Below are 15333 nucleotides of genomic sequence, written 5' to 3'. Positions count from 1 at the left end.
CCACGCAAAAAAAGCAAAACTACTGGTGTCCATTCATTCACTAACATCTTAAAGGCTTCACCATCTACCACGTGTCAGAACCTTGCCAGTGCTGGGTTTACGTAAACAAGTCTCCGTCCTCACCCAGCCAATAGGGCACGCGAGACGGAACGCGAGCCAGTGAAGGATACCGTGAATCCATGAGAGATGTATTCGTCTCATAAATGTACTCTTTATGTGTAATGATCCCAAAATGGCCGCACTAGCTAACTTTTCGGCCCTTATTGTCCTTTGCTTCTAACAAAAACCGTCGGGCTGTCAAATCCCTACAACGTACTGAGGAGGCTTCTAAAAGTGAGAGAGTCCTTGGCCAGTAATCGCCAATCCGCCTAACTACCTCCAAGGGTTTTACCGACGCGCGGGGCTCCAAAACCCACAACGCCGTCGGGACCGCAGTGGGAACGCAGTGTTTCACTGAGCGTCCTGGCTGTCCTCCGCACAGGCCAAGGGCGGACGGGTCCCGCGAGGCAAGAATCTGCCCCGCCCACAACAGGCGCTCGCCGACACTCTGGGTCCACTGAAGGAGTCCCCAGCTCCCAAGCGCAAAACGCACAAGCGGCAACCGGGACTCACCCGACATCACCCAACACCACACACGCATGCGCAGCAGCTGACGGACGAACGCAGCCTTCGCCGGGTCCCTCGGACCGGAAGGAGTTGCTGGCGCTTCCGGCGGTGGTTGCCTCGGTGATGTCGTGGGTTCAAAGTACTCCCTTGGTCCAGGGTCCCGGAGAAGAGGGGGACGTGTTTGACGAGGAAGCGGACGAGTCGCTCCTGGTGCAGCGGGAATGGCAGAGCCACATGCTGAGACGAGTCAAAGTAAAGCTGCGTGGCGGGAGCGGGGAAGCTATGCCGGGTTGTGGGGGAGACGGGCGCAGAGTTGTCAGGAGTAAGGGTCTCGAGAGTAGAGGCACAGTGGTCGCAGCCTGGCCCGGCGCTGCCCTCCCCACCCCCTTGCCTTCCACTCCGGCCCGCGTCCTGCTAGGATTTTCCAGTGGGGTTACTTGAAGCCGTGTGAAACCACCGGGCGCGTTAGACGCTGGAAACAGACCAAAATAAACTTGGTCTGGACTTTGATGAGGATCACAGAGAAGGTGGGGGAGAAACGTATACACTGACTATTGCTAATTATGGTTGTCAAAGGACATTTTTTACCTGGGTTGCTTCAAGGGGTGAAGAGCGTAAAGTTAGGAGTGGTATTAATCAAGACATATGGAAAAAGTGAACTTAAGAATAACGAAGAGCGATGAAGGGAAACTACTGGTGGCTAGGTGAGGGAATACTGAAGTTGGTTTCTTTCTTATTTGTTAGGTGTGAATTACCCGTATCTCATTTGCCTCATTATTCACTGAAACTAAGCCTAATAGCACATCCCCATTTTACAGTTGGAGCACTCAGAGCTTAGTTCACATGGCGAGTTTGATTTACACCTAATATCATTGCCAACCATTAAATCACCCCTGATCTGCCCTTAATGTATCAGGAAAATGTTTGCTTAGCCCAACAACCTTGTTACCGGTTTCAGAAATGCTTTATGTGAGGCGTGGGCTGGACCAGTAAGTAGTGATCATCTTTTGAGCGCTGTGGCACCATTGAAGATGCTGGACAGAATCCCTGCCCACAGAGAGTTTGCAGTTTATTTGAATTTAGGTATCAAGAAAAATTTCTAAAATCACACTTTTCATTTTTTTTGCGAACCCAGTTGAGTTCATTGTTGAAGACCTTTGATAACCTCTTTACCGCCCTGCCTTGTCTCATCAGTCAAGGCTGCCTAGGGGTCAGACATGTAACTCTCTCAGTTTCCTTTCTGTGAAGCCATTTTTTTTCTTAAATTTTTTTTTAACGTTTATTTATTTTTGAGACAGAGAGAGACAGAGCATGAACGGGGGAGGGTCAGAGAGAGGGAGACACAGAATCTGAAACAGGCTCTAGGCTCTGAGCTGTCAGCACAGAGCCCGACGCGGGGCTCGAACTCACAGACCGCGAGATCATGACCTGGGCCGAAGTCGGCCGCTTAACCGACTGAGCCACCCAAGCGCCCCTGTGAAGCCGTTTTTAATAGGGTTTTTGTTTTTTTTTAACTGTGTAGGAATCATTATTTTTAAATGTGCCAAGTGAGTCTAGACTTCAGCAGTGAGATAGGCCAATAATAAACTTTTATGAGAAGCATTGTCTGCTTTGGTTGTGTGACTGTCATTTGTTGTGGAACCATTATGTTAAATAGTAAATAGTGAAGGCCTGTTTCATCAGTTTTCCAAATTGGTCCTATGACTTTCTAGAGAAACCTATAGTGGTTCACGTGGTGTTAATCACAGCCACAGTTCTTCGTTACTTATTTTTAGGAAGGTTACAGAGATGGAATAGATGCGGGCAAAGCAGTTACTCTTCAACAAGGCTTCAATCAAGGTTATAAGGAAGGTGCAGAAGTGATTATAAACTACGGGCAACTCAGAGGAACATTGAGGTAATTTTGTAACTTAAATGCTGAGAGTCAGTTTAGCCTCAATACTACTGGAGGACTTTTGAAAAGTCGTAGGTAAAAATAAAGTATTTGAACTGAAGTGTTTTTCCTAGTGTTAAATCCACAAAAGAGTACTGCAGAGTATAGAATAATATTGCCTTCAAAAAGTCAAAATCATCACTTCATCCACTTTAGTATGTGAGTCAGGTGTGGTCCTTTATTGCAAGGAAATGATAGGAAGGTGGATATTTTTTGCTACTGAACTACCACTAAACTGTATCTCAATTTAAAAGATCTTCACATGTGGCAGAACACAATATGACAGACTTCTAGACTAGAATTACATGATGAGAATTATAACTGGTATTAGAGAGGGAAATAATTCCATTTATCTTAGTGCTGAACATTGGATACCTGTCACGATTCCATAGTAATAATGGCGTATGTCAGGGCCAGGTAGTCAGATGGCACATGGAGCTAGGAGCATGATAGGCTTGTCTTCTCTGACGTTGTATACCTTTTAAATTGTCCTCTATAGAAAAAAAAAAAAAATTTTTTTTCAAAGAATCACTAATTTTTAAAAGAGCAGAAAATGGGGCACCTGGGTGGCTCAGTCGGTTAAGCAGCCAACTCTTGATTTGGGCTCAGGTCAAGATCTCTCATGAGATCTAGCTCCACGTCAAGTTCAGGAGTGAGCATGGAGCCTGCTGAAGATTCTCTGTCTCCCTCTGCCCCTCCCCCGTCTTTCTCTTAAAAAAAAAAAAATTAAAAAGAGTAGAAAATAAGTCATCAAAACAAAAATTTCACTTTTTGAGCTTTTAGAAAATTCAACTATCAGATATCAGAATTTAGAGTCTACTACGGTGGGAAAATGATCAAGTACTCATTTTACATCAAGTTAAATCTTCTATAATCTCAGAAAACTTATTGCTAAATCTTTTGCATCAATTGATTACATTTTTTTTAATTTTTTTTTTCAACGTTTATTTATTTTTGGGACAGAGAGAGACAGAGCATGAACGGGGGAGGGGCAGAGAGAGAGGGAGACATAGAATCAGAAACAGGCTCCAGGCTCTGAGCCATCAGCCCAGAGCCTGACGCGGGGCTCGAACTCACGGACCGCGAGATCGTGACCTGGCTGAAGTGGACGCTTAACCGACTGCGCCACCCAGGCGCCCCTCAATTGATTACATTTTTAAAACATGACCACTTTTCACAACAACCATTATTTTATGTCATGATTACCTGAATGATCTGAAATGGCAGAAAACAAAAAGTACTGTCTGTACTAGAAAAATAAAGAAACATGTTTGTTAGGACTAGAAGAATTCTTAACCTTCTTCGAGAAAGTTGTTAGCTCAACAAACAGGGTCTATTCTATAACAAAGTTGGGAAAGAGAAGTTGCCTCAGAACTTTTTTCCTGCCCCGCAGTGTTTTGATGGGAAGCACCTATATGGTTGGAACAATTGTTTTCAACCTTGGCTGCACCTTGATATCAGTTGGGAAGCTTGAGACTCTGATTTCATTCGTCTTGGATGTGACCTAGACCTTGACAGTTTTAAGAGCTCCCCAGGTGATTCTAATGGATATCCAAGTCTGAGAATCACTAGTCCAGAAACTGTTGGATGTCCTTAAAGGAGAAACTGAGTTTTGTGATCTCTTCTCTGAGTTGCATCCCTTTTAAGTGGAAGCTACACAGTCACAAAGAGAAAACCTAAAATCAAGAAAAGTGGATGGAATTGTGAAAGAGGTCTTAGGAATTATAAGCAGTCTAAATGGTTACTTCCAGTTGTTTAATTTTTATCAAAAGATAATATCTTTATATATTTGAAAATCCATTTTACCATTACTTTCCTGATTCCGACTTGCATCATTATTGATTTCTTTTTGCATGGTGTTATGTGGAAAAGAAGCATGTAGGGTTTAGTATCAGAAATTCAAAAAGCCTCTGATTGGTTCATTTTTTTCCTGTTTAACTCTTGTTTATATTTTCATTCAGTGCTTTGCTCTCCTGGTGTCACCTTCATGATAATGGTTCGGCTCTGATCAGTAAAATAAATAGTCTTCTGGATGCAGTTGGCCAGTGTGAAGAGTATGTGCTCAAACATCTGAAATCAATCACGTCTCAGCCCCATGTGGTAGATTTATTGGACTGTATTCAGGATATGGACCTTGGTCATGTAGCTCCAGCTGAGAAAAAGATGGATGAAGGTAAAGATGAAAGACTCTGTGAAAATAATGCTGAGCTTCACAAAAACTGTGGCAAGAGTCTTAGTGAGGCAGATTGTTCATCTCTAGAATGTTGTAGAATACAAGAGCAGCCACATTCTGAAAACCCAAGCCTCACATGGATTTTAGAACAGACAGCCAGTTTGGTCAAACAGCTGGGAGTATCACTTGACGTACTACAGCACCTCAAACAATTATAAAAATTCTCTTCATGTTTCTAATGAAAGTAATGTTGAGAACATTTGTTGGAACACTTTGTTTCTTAACAAACTAACCAAAATTTGTAGTGGTTTCTACATGGAACACATCACTTATAGGTTATCCTTCATGGAAGTTTGAAATGTCTTCAAAATTAACACTATTAAATGTAATAAGAGCTTTTTTTCTTTGTCACTGGTAATTTTTATGTACTTTAAGGTACACTCAGAAACTCTAGTTGCGACAAGTTTCTGATCAAAATCAGGCATTTTCAGACTCATTAGCAAAAGTGAACAGCAATCAAATGCATTTTGTAAGGACCTAGCTCTGCTTTCTCCTTTTGTCACTATCAGGTGATTAGGACATTATCACCAATTAATCAGACCAAAGCTACCATTAAATAACCTGGTGGATAACACTGTAAATAGCCACACATAGGTGTATAGAAATATATATATTGAAATTAAGAGGCTATAAGTATAAGAAACTGAAGAAATGTTTATACTGCTGATTTAAGAACTACTAAAATTCATTTTAGTTTTGTGTTAAAGGCAAGGACATACAATACTATGGAAAATACAAAATACATTTCATGTTCAAAGTACCTACTTAGTTTTTCCAAATATTAATGGGTTAGGAGTTGTGTTATCCATCAATGTGCCAGATTATTTCTAAACTGCAGTTTGTCTCACATATTCACATAGTAGTAAAACACTGAAACCACTGACTTCTGTATTACCTCGTAGCAATATTCTTTGTCTAGCATAGACAAAATTAGATCAAGCTTTTGCTCTAGGACCTAAGCATATAAAATCAGGAAACGAATTTTCAGCACTTCCTTGGCCTAAAACACAAAGTTGTGTGAGGTGCCTGCCGTCAAAGGCATCCAAATAATTGCCCTTTGTCAATGGCCTCAATTGCTTTTTCACCAGTATTTATATCTAGTATCTACTCTAAAAGACAGGCATACTAAGATGGAGAATCCAACATCTTTCAAGAGATTAATAAAATATTCTATTGTGATCTTACCACCTCCTGAAAGTTCATAGAACATGAGAAATTAAAGCAACAAATTTGAAGTCAGAAGACCATATACTGGGGTGCCTGGCTGGCTCAGAGGAGCATGTGATTCTTGACCTAGGGATGGTGAGTTCAAGCCCCACACTGGGTGTAGAGATTACTTAAAATCTTTAAAAAATAATAATAGTAAGTTAAAAATAAAAAGACCGTATACTGTTTTAGGATTTCTAAAACATGCTAAAGATAACCAAGTGCCATTTGACATCACCTTAAAAAAAAAATGCTTATATCTCTCTAGATTAAACACTATTTCAGAGATTTACTAATTTGTCTTGTTACATATTTTTTTCTGTGTTTATGGATACAGCCAAAATCTCAAATCCACATGGAATATTATAAGCAGTCTCTAAGTCTGAAAGTGTTGTTCTGCCCTGCATATTAGATATGAAATGTCCATCCCTAATGATGCCTCTCAAGAAAGTCACCCTGAGTGAAAATTTCACAAGTGCAATAAACCTTGAGATTTTATCTGGGCTCACCCTGCTAAGGTTCTCTGAAGATAACACCCCTTGCCACCATTGATAATATGGTGTTTTTGTGCAGATGTTCATAAAGAAGGAAATCAAGAGAATTAGCTGAGTGGATGGGGCTGTTGGTCAAAAACATCTCTTAAAATTGCTTTGCCTTTTTTTTTTTTTAATTTTTTTTCAACATTTATTTATTTTTGGGACAGAGAGAGACAGAGCATGAACGGGGGAGGGGCAGAGAGAGAGGGAGACACAGAATCGGAAACAGGCTCCAGGCTCTGAGCCATCAGCCCAGAGCCTGACGCGGGGCTCGAACTCACAGACCACGAGATCATGACCTGGCTGAAGTCGGACGCTTAACCGACTGCGCCACCCAGGCGCCCCTGCTTTGCCTTTTAAAGACAAGTTTGTGGACTGCAGAGGAGTATTAATGGTATGCTTATTATACCTGTGTTCAATGAATGTGAGTGAGGGAAAGAAACCTTGCTTGCATTATGTGTTTTGCTTTGACACCTCTGCTATAGGCCTGCCAGTTCTTGTCATGAAGGAATGGTAAAGCAAGACTGCCCCAGAGTGGGCACAGCCCGACACTCAAGGCCCAAAACCCATACATTAGGCCTGAGTGACGTGGCTTCCTTACAAACAGGATTTTCACCTTAAATAATTTCTAGATGCTGAAATACCCAGAGCTTTTTTGTTTGTTTTAATGGGAGGGAGAGTCCACAATACTCTGCTTTTTGGACATTTCAGTTGCTAGAGCTGCTGAGGCCACCAAAATGTTTGTGATACACAAGCAGGAAGTGGGCAGCTGAAGTTACCTACCTGCATCCTTATCTCAGTTATATCCTTAGCACTGCTTGTTAACTGCTTCTGTGGTACATCAAAACAAAAGCTTTGAAACAAATCCAAGTTGGGATTCTCCCCCATCTCCAAATTAAAGTTAAAGCTTTACGTTCCCGTCTAAGAGGGACATGCAGATATATATAGGAATAGTCCTTAACGTGTTTTAATAATCTTGTTAATTTCAGACCAATGGATGTAGTAAATGTCCTATGCTCTGTTAATAAACTATCAGGCCTTTTGCTCTACAGAAATTCTCAAATCTTAGCCATGACGATACTTCACCCGCATAGTTTGCCCTTCTTGCATCTGCTGTCCCACACTTCTCCCAGCAAACCCCTGGAAGAGGAGTCTGCTGTTGCTCCCTGATTGCTTTCTCCCCATTCACTCCTCAGCTTCAAACTGCTTTTTTGCTAGGGTCACCTATAGTTGAAGTCACAGAACTGCCCCTCAATGAGTTGTCTCCTCCATCACTGGACATGATGACCATCCCTCCACGGCCTTCTGCAGCAGCACTGTTTCTTCTGTTCTCTCACTGTTGCCTATCATTTTGCTAAGTCCCCTTCTCTACCTGCCTGAGGATTCCACAGAATTTCATTCTTGGACCTTTTTTTGTCTTTGTACTCTAACCAGATCATCTCCTTTGTTCCCACGGTTTCGATTGTAATCCTAAAGCTAATATTACAACCCCTGTTTCTCTCCCAAGCCCTAGACCTGTATTTCCAACTGCAGTCTCTCTTGCCCGTCTCAGTGGCTTAGCCATACATGTCTAAAACACCTCCTTTCAATCTTCTCTCCTCCCTCCCATCCCAAACTGCTTTGCCTTTCATATTTTCAGTCTTTTAATGTCATCTCTGTTTACTCAAAGCTAGGAACCTTTTTTTTTAATTGAGATATAATTGATATAAAATATAGTATATTAGTTTCAGGTGAACACTACAATGATTCAATATTTGTATATATTGCAAAGTGGTCACCACAATAAGCCTAATTAACATCCATCACCATACATAGTTACAGTTTTTTTTCTTGTAAAGAGAACTTTTAAGATCCACTCTCTTAGCAGCTTTCACATATATATCACAGTGTTAATTACAGTCACCACACTTTACATTACATCCCCATGACATTGATTTTATGACTGGATGTTTGTAAAAGCTAGAAATGTTTAAGTCTTTCTCTTTCCTTTGCTGTCATACCCTACTTCCAATTGGGAGTTTTTGCATCTTTAGAACATACCTTGAATCTGGCCACCTTTCTATTCACTGGATTTTAATTAACCTTTGCACCGGCCTCATCACTAATGTCAGTACCTCCAATCTAGTGCTCTTCCTGTTCGTGCTCCACTGCCACCATTATCTACCTGAACAGTTTCCTTCCAGAGTTTAGAGCCTATACCTCTTCCCTTTTTTTCTATTGGATAAGTTATAAACTTGAGTTTCATTTCTGGACCTAAGCTGCATTGTCAGTCTGATTTCCCATCATGCCTCCCGCTCCACCATGCACATTATGCTTCTTTATGAACAATACTCTCTGCTTTATGGACAATTCCCAACTTCTAAACTTACTCACTGCTGACTCTTCTTCCCAGAATACATTATTCCACATCCTTCCTTCCCAGAAAATTCCTATATATCCTTCAGTACCAGCTCAGATTTCAACTTTCTCAGGCAGAGTTGGTTGCTCTTCCCAGTGTGCCTTCATCATTTTGAGTATCTCAGACTTCAAATTTATTCAGGAAATTGCCTTATTCATTGTTACATCCCCAGTACTTAGCATCATACCCTATACTTAGATGCATAGGTGGTGCTTGATGAGAAAGAGAGAGAGAGAAAAAAAAAATGACTCTACTAGCCAAAATGAAAATAAAACCAGAAATTTAGGATTCAAAAATATGTCCTGTTCTTTTGTTTTGGGAAAGGAAAAGGAACGTTTGTATTTCGTTAAAAAAAAAAAAAAACATGTTTCTTTCATTTGTATGTTAATAAAATCCATATACCCAAATTGTGTATCATCTTATACAAGGCTAAATAGTAGCATTAAGACAATACTACTTACCACTCATTTAAAATTGCACTAACAAAGGGGCACCTGGGTGGCTCAGTTGGTTAAGCGTCCGACTTTGGCTCAGATCATGATCTCGCAGTTGGTGAGTTTGAGCCCCGCATCAGGCTCTGTGCTGACAGCTCAGAGCAGCTGGAGCCTGCTTCGGATTCCATGTCTCTCTCTCTGTGCCCCTCCCCCACCCGTGCACTGTGTCTTTCTCTCTTAAAAATAAACAAACATTAAAAAAAATAAAATTGCACTAACCAAATTGTGATGTCACATTTAAAGATACAAAATTACATTTGGAGTACAGTTTCAGCTATTAAGAAATGGCAGAAAGAAACCATGAGAGGTGAAAACCGGAAGGAAACACAAAAATACTTGTTTTTAGCAGGATGTCTGGTGCATAATATCTGATAGCAGGAAGGAGTTGAAGGGAATGGAGGAGTGGGAAAGAAATCGCTAACAAATACAGTGTTTACAAGATGCAGGCACTGTTCTGAAAACTTTGCATATATTAATTTGCTTCGTTCTCATAACAACCCCATGCAGCAGAGCTATTAATTATCCCCATCCTAGCGATGAGGAAACTGGGGCACTGAGAAGATGAAGCCGCTTTTCCAATTCACAGTTATTAAATGGCCCAGTTGAGATTGAAAGCAAGGCAAATCTAGTTCCACAGTTTGTGCTCAGGGTAGATGTGTGCTGAATAATAACCCAGTAGCAGGGGCCATGTTTAGTAGAGGGACTATGGACTATATTTTCCCCTCACTGTTAATTTCTACTTTTCTGCAGTTTTCAAATGTCCAGTCAGCAAGTATTATTTTTATAATAAAATGTCATGTGATAATCAGCAGCTACAAAGAATGAAAAATTTACCAGAAATCTGTTTGCTATATATCTAGAAAAAGAAAAATACCATTTCCCTACTGGGAGAAGAGAACCTTTAGGAAGTGGTATAGAAAGTTGTGTTTAGCATATTCAGAAATTGAATTCTCCTTAGACTCCTTAGACTTTCTACACTTCTCATAGAGAGGATAATTTGTGCCACCTATTTTCTGATAATGTTTCTTGAGCTTTCTAAATTCCTACTTAACTTTCAAAAACAGTTAGCTCACTGCATTGCTAGAGATCTGCCAAAAAGAGCCAAGTGTCCTTAACATACGCCAAACTTTATTTCCTTGCCCAATAAATAGTGTGATCTCTCCAGAAGGAATGTTAACAAAGTATGACAAGACCCACCTGTGATGGATTCAATTCTGCGGAAGTTGAATCCTCCTTGTTCTTTCATGCTTGGGTAGGCAATTCACCTCTGAGAGAGAGAGAGGCCCTCCTGTCTGGATCCTGTTTATTTCCAAGGAGCTGCTGAATTGGTTGGCCACTGGGTGGTGCTGTGCATCGTGCTATGTGATGTCCTCTTTGCTTAGTCTTTGCGGTCCCAAGGACAAGACAATGATTATTATCCCTAAAGCCAGGCCAAACAGATTGAGTCATTTCTAACACTGGGTGAGTAGGGAGAGTTTTCTGAAGAATGTCAAGAAACAAAAAATGAGGATGCCCCCACCTTTTTAATTCTAGGTTGAGAATTTTTCTAAATCAAAATAACCAATCATAAGGAACCCTGTTCCCAAGAAAAAGCACCTTTTATTCTCCAAATCCCTGAGGCCTAAAATTAAATATCTAGACCGCAATATATATGGCTTTTATCAGAATTGATATAAAATTATAATTTCACATGCTTGAAGTATCTATTTTGTCAGGCAGGACTGTGCCTAAAGTGTTTCAAACAATCTCTCCCTCCTTCTCCACCTCTCTCTTTAGCTCTCTCTCTTCCTCTACCTCTCTCTCTGTGTGTCTCTACCTCTCTCCCTCTGTCTCTATTCTGTATCTCTATCTCTCTATCTCTCTCTTTCTCTCATACACAAACACAACTTCTCAGGGAAAGACAACTTACTTTGTTAACCTATCAAATATATAACAGCCCTTTTTTTAGTCAACAAATCTACGGCCACATAGGTTTTCCTCACATCAAATGCAACTCTTTCCAGCTACTATTAAGCCTGTTTTCTTAGGACGTGCCTAGTCACCATTATGTAATATTGCTTTGTTACTTATAAAATAAGTATGTAAGTTCTATAAGAATTTTTTTTGGCATAAAATATAAATAACTTGTCAAATCCTTTGTAATAATAAAATAAGAGTGATTTGACAACAATAGTACTGACAGTCCTTGCCAATAAAGCAAAACTGAGCTGAAATGGGGATATAATATAAATAACCTGAAAATAAAAGATGTTTCTTTTTCTTCTTTGGAAACATTGAAAACATTTCTTTTCAAATCAGACCCTAAAATAACCAGGGACTCTTATTTGTGATTATAAACTTTATGGTAAAACATCAAATGATACTTGGGGCGCCTGGGTGCCTCAGTTGGTTGAGCATCCGACTTCGGCTCAGGTCATGATCTCACGGTTCATGTGCTCGAGCCCCGCATCAGGCTCTGTGCTCACAGCTCAGAGCCTGGAGGCTGCTTCTGATTCTGTGCCTCCCTCTCTCTCTGCCCCTCCCCTGCTTGCGCTGTCTCTGTCTCTCAAAAATAAATAAATGTAAAAACAAATTAAAAAGAAAACATCAAATGATACTTTAGGAATCCTCAATGAGGAAGTCACTTACTTATTAAAAACTAACCATAAATTTTTGATTTGTAGTAGATATTCCTGTTATGGAGTTGATTGTGGAAAGAAAACCCATTTAATGCATTTAGACATTTAAATCCCAAGTGGGAGCCAATTAAACTCTTGTCATTTGAAATCATTTTGTTTTGCTATTCAAGATGCCAAATAATTTATAATCAGTCTGTGTTTTAATCTTCTTCTAGAACTGTATCAGGTTCATATGAAGTCTGCATTCTGGCAGTGTTCATTATGATTATGACCCCATTTGTCAGCTCAGAGGCCATTTTTACTTCTGTCCATGTGCTAGGACAAAGGACTGCCTTCATGAAGGTAGCAGCAGCACCGAGATCAGAGATGTGACCCATGTTCATTCAGCTGCTCACAGGCTCTACCTCTTTAGTGTGAACATGAGACTCCTGACCTCATCACAGGTTACTGCTGTCGCCAAGCAAGTAACCAAGGGATGACTGGAGAAAGGTCAGGCAGAGTAAGTAGCCATTAACATACTGTTCCGTTGATGGAAAGAATGAGTGGAAAGGCTGACAAGCACACTGAAGATCAGTACAGCTTTTGGTTTGATACAGTGGGGTATGTATCAAATCAAAGATGCCCTACCTCTAGGATTTGATCTAAGGAAATAATCAAACAGGTAATAAAAACTCAGCACAAAGATACTCATGGCCACATTCCATCTCGAGGAGAGAAAAAAACAACCTAAGTGAACAACCCTAAAAGAATAGCTAAGGAAATTATAATCCATGTATTCGCAGAAGTGTTACCCATTTTAAGTTATAATGAGAAAAAAGGAAGATACTTATGGGGTATTTGTAAGTGAAAGCCACTGTAAAAATGTCACATACCTATGTGGACAAATTACATTCAAAAATTTGCACTTTACAGATAAAAACTGCAAGATTATTCTCAGATATAGTGATGTATTAATGTGGTAGGATTAGAGGAGGCTTTTTTTTCTTCTTCAGAATTTTCTTTTATGTTGTGCTGTTTTACGATAAGAAAAGAAAAATATTTGGAAAACTCCTCATTTTTAAGAACCATGTAAGCCTTATCCTGAAAATCAAAATCTGGAAAAAAAAAAAGAAGCAAATGTATTTAATTCAAATCAGAAAAAGATCCCCAGACTACTATCTGGTGAGGGGGCATATAACAATAAATCAGAAAAATTTATTAAGTTTATAATTTTTTCGATTATATCAAAATCTTAAATTTATTTCTTGAAGTATACATAATCAACCTTCAACCCTAATGGAAGAGAAAGGGGGTATGAAATGCTAGAAGCCATTTCTATTTGCCTTTAGTGCATTTTCTTTTTTTTTTTTTTTTTAATGTTTATTTTTGAGGGAGAGAGAAAGAGAGAGAGAATGGGGAAGGGTAGAGAGGACAGAGAGAGAGGGGGACAGAGGATCTGAAGAGGCCCTGTGCTGACAGCAGAGAGCCCAATGCGGGGCTGGAACCCACAAACCGTGAGATCATGACCTGAGCCGAAGTCGGATGCTCAATGGAATGAGCCACCCAAGTGCCCCAGTGCAGTTTCTAACAGCTCTTGTAAGGTTGTATTTCAGCTGATGCTAACAATTATACGAACCGGATAGTGCCCCAAGAATGTAGGTACATTCTCAGTAGCATGAGTACTGGCTTTAAAAAATCTCTGGGACTGTCTTCTCGTAACAAAACAAAACGAAACAAAAAATTAAAAAAGTGTTTTATTGGATTGTCACACTATCGCTTCTGTTTTAAAAGAAAAAGATCAGTCCACAAAATTGGAATTCCTGTTAGCCCAATTGAGTTATTTTTTTTATTACCTTCTGGGGAAAACCAATACCGTAAGTATGAATCACTTCTACATGATACATCTTACCCAATAATAAGATACTCAAAACCTCAAGAAATCCAACAAGAAGTGACTGACTGCTAACTTAAATAGATTTGGAAGAAAATATATATATTCATATCATTTCTTTGATTCTCCAAATTGATTGCATTGTGGCAACAACTGATTAAATTTGCCATTATTTTGTGCGTGTTAATAAACCGTATGCATACATGCTGTCTACTTCGGCAAACAGACTTGAGCCTCTTGATTTCCAAATCTGTAAAACGGAAGTAATGGTAGCAATTTCATTGTTTCCCTGAGAATCACGTGCCTTAATGTATGTAAATGAAGTGCTTCCTCGGTGTTGGATATCCAGCAAACAGTAAGGAGAGCCATCCTGGTGGCTCCAGGCGGCAGCCCTGAAACCAGATTGTCACTTCACCGTCCTGTGCCTGATTCCTCACTGTCAAATAATAGTGCTACCTTATAGGGTCGATGAAGACAATGAGTGGAACTGTATGTGCAGGACACTTGGGACAATGCCTGGCACATCTGGAGTGCTCACTACACGTTTGCTACTGATTTTATTTTCTCCTGAGCATCGTGCCTGCCATGTGGGTAAACTGTGGCAAGGGGGTTAACCGTCTTTAGACAACTTTAGCTGTCATGAAATTCTGCCAGGATTCGGACACAGCCGAGCTTCCCACTGGCATGGCTAAAGGTAATTAGCATGATTTCTTCCTCTGTTTATTTATTTATTTATTTATTTATTTATTTATTTTTAAGCAAGGGTTGGGGGAGGAGAGGGATGGTTACATAGAGGAAAAAAAGAAAATTCTTTAAAGATTTACAACTATTAACCTAAAAGTATACTTTAAAGTGGTGATGATCAATAGGAAAGTTTTGGGAAACTGTGGGAACGTTTTCTGATTGTCAGAGTGATGGAGGAGGGGCGCTACTGGCAAGAGTTGTGCAGAGAGGATGCCTTACCTCCTGCAATGCCCGGGTTGATCCTTCACAACAAAGAATTATCCTGTATCCCTCAGGACTTTCAAATGTCCCAGCAGACATGCATGTAAATGAAAAACCTTAGATTAGAATCTAACTAATACTGGGTGTTACATGTAAGAGGTGAATCACTAAATTCTCCTCCTGAAACCAGTATTCCACTCTGTGTTAACCAACTAGAATTTATAAATTTTTTTTCTTAACATTTATTTATTTTTGAGACAGAGAGAGACAGAGCATGAACAGGGGAGGATCAGAGAGAGAGAGGGAGACACAGAATGTGAAACAGGCTCCAGGCCCTGAGCTGTCAGCACAGAGCCCGACGCAGGGCTCGAACCCACAGACCGTGAGATCATGACCTGAGCCAAAGTCGGATGCTCAACTGACTGAGCCACCCAGGCGCCCCAAACCAACTAGAATTTAAATTAAATATCAGAAGGAAAAAATAGAATATAACT

At 40.2% G+C, this 15333-nt stretch overlaps 1 protein-coding gene across 1 annotated transcript; it reads left to right on the top strand.

Annotated features, from left to right (window-relative positions):
- The first annotated feature begins 627 nt into the window (after nt 1-627).
- Nucleotides 628-5112, top strand: YAE1 (YAE1 maturation factor of ABCE1). Its single transcript, XM_047850323.1, has 3 exons — nt 628-858; nt 2382-2503; nt 4501-5112. The coding sequence occupies exons 1-3, from the start codon at nt 730-732 to the stop codon at nt 4928-4930; spliced, it is 681 nt and encodes a 226-aa protein (XP_047706279.1). The 5' UTR covers nt 628-729; the 3' UTR covers nt 4931-5112.
- Nucleotides 5113-15333: the final 10221 nt, after the last annotated feature.

This window comes from Prionailurus viverrinus, chromosome A2 (assembly GCF_022837055.1).
Source record: "Prionailurus viverrinus isolate Anna chromosome A2, UM_Priviv_1.0, whole genome shotgun sequence".
Taxonomy (NCBI): Eukaryota; Metazoa; Chordata; class Mammalia; order Carnivora; family Felidae; genus Prionailurus; species Prionailurus viverrinus.
This window is presented reverse-complemented; position numbering and strand designations above follow the sequence as displayed.

Coding starts and splice junctions, on each gene's coding strand:
- YAE1 (XM_047850323.1), top strand. CDS start 730: ATGTCGTGGGTTCAAAGTACTCCCTTGGTCCAGGGTCCCGGAGAAGAG. Junction 859..2,381: donor ACATGCTGAGACGAGTCAAA/GTAAAGCTGCGT, acceptor ACTTATTTTTAG/GAAGGTTACAGAGATGGAAT. Junction 2,504..4,500: donor CAACTCAGAGGAACATTGAG/GTAATTTTGTAA, acceptor ATTTTCATTCAG/TGCTTTGCTCTCCTGGTGTC.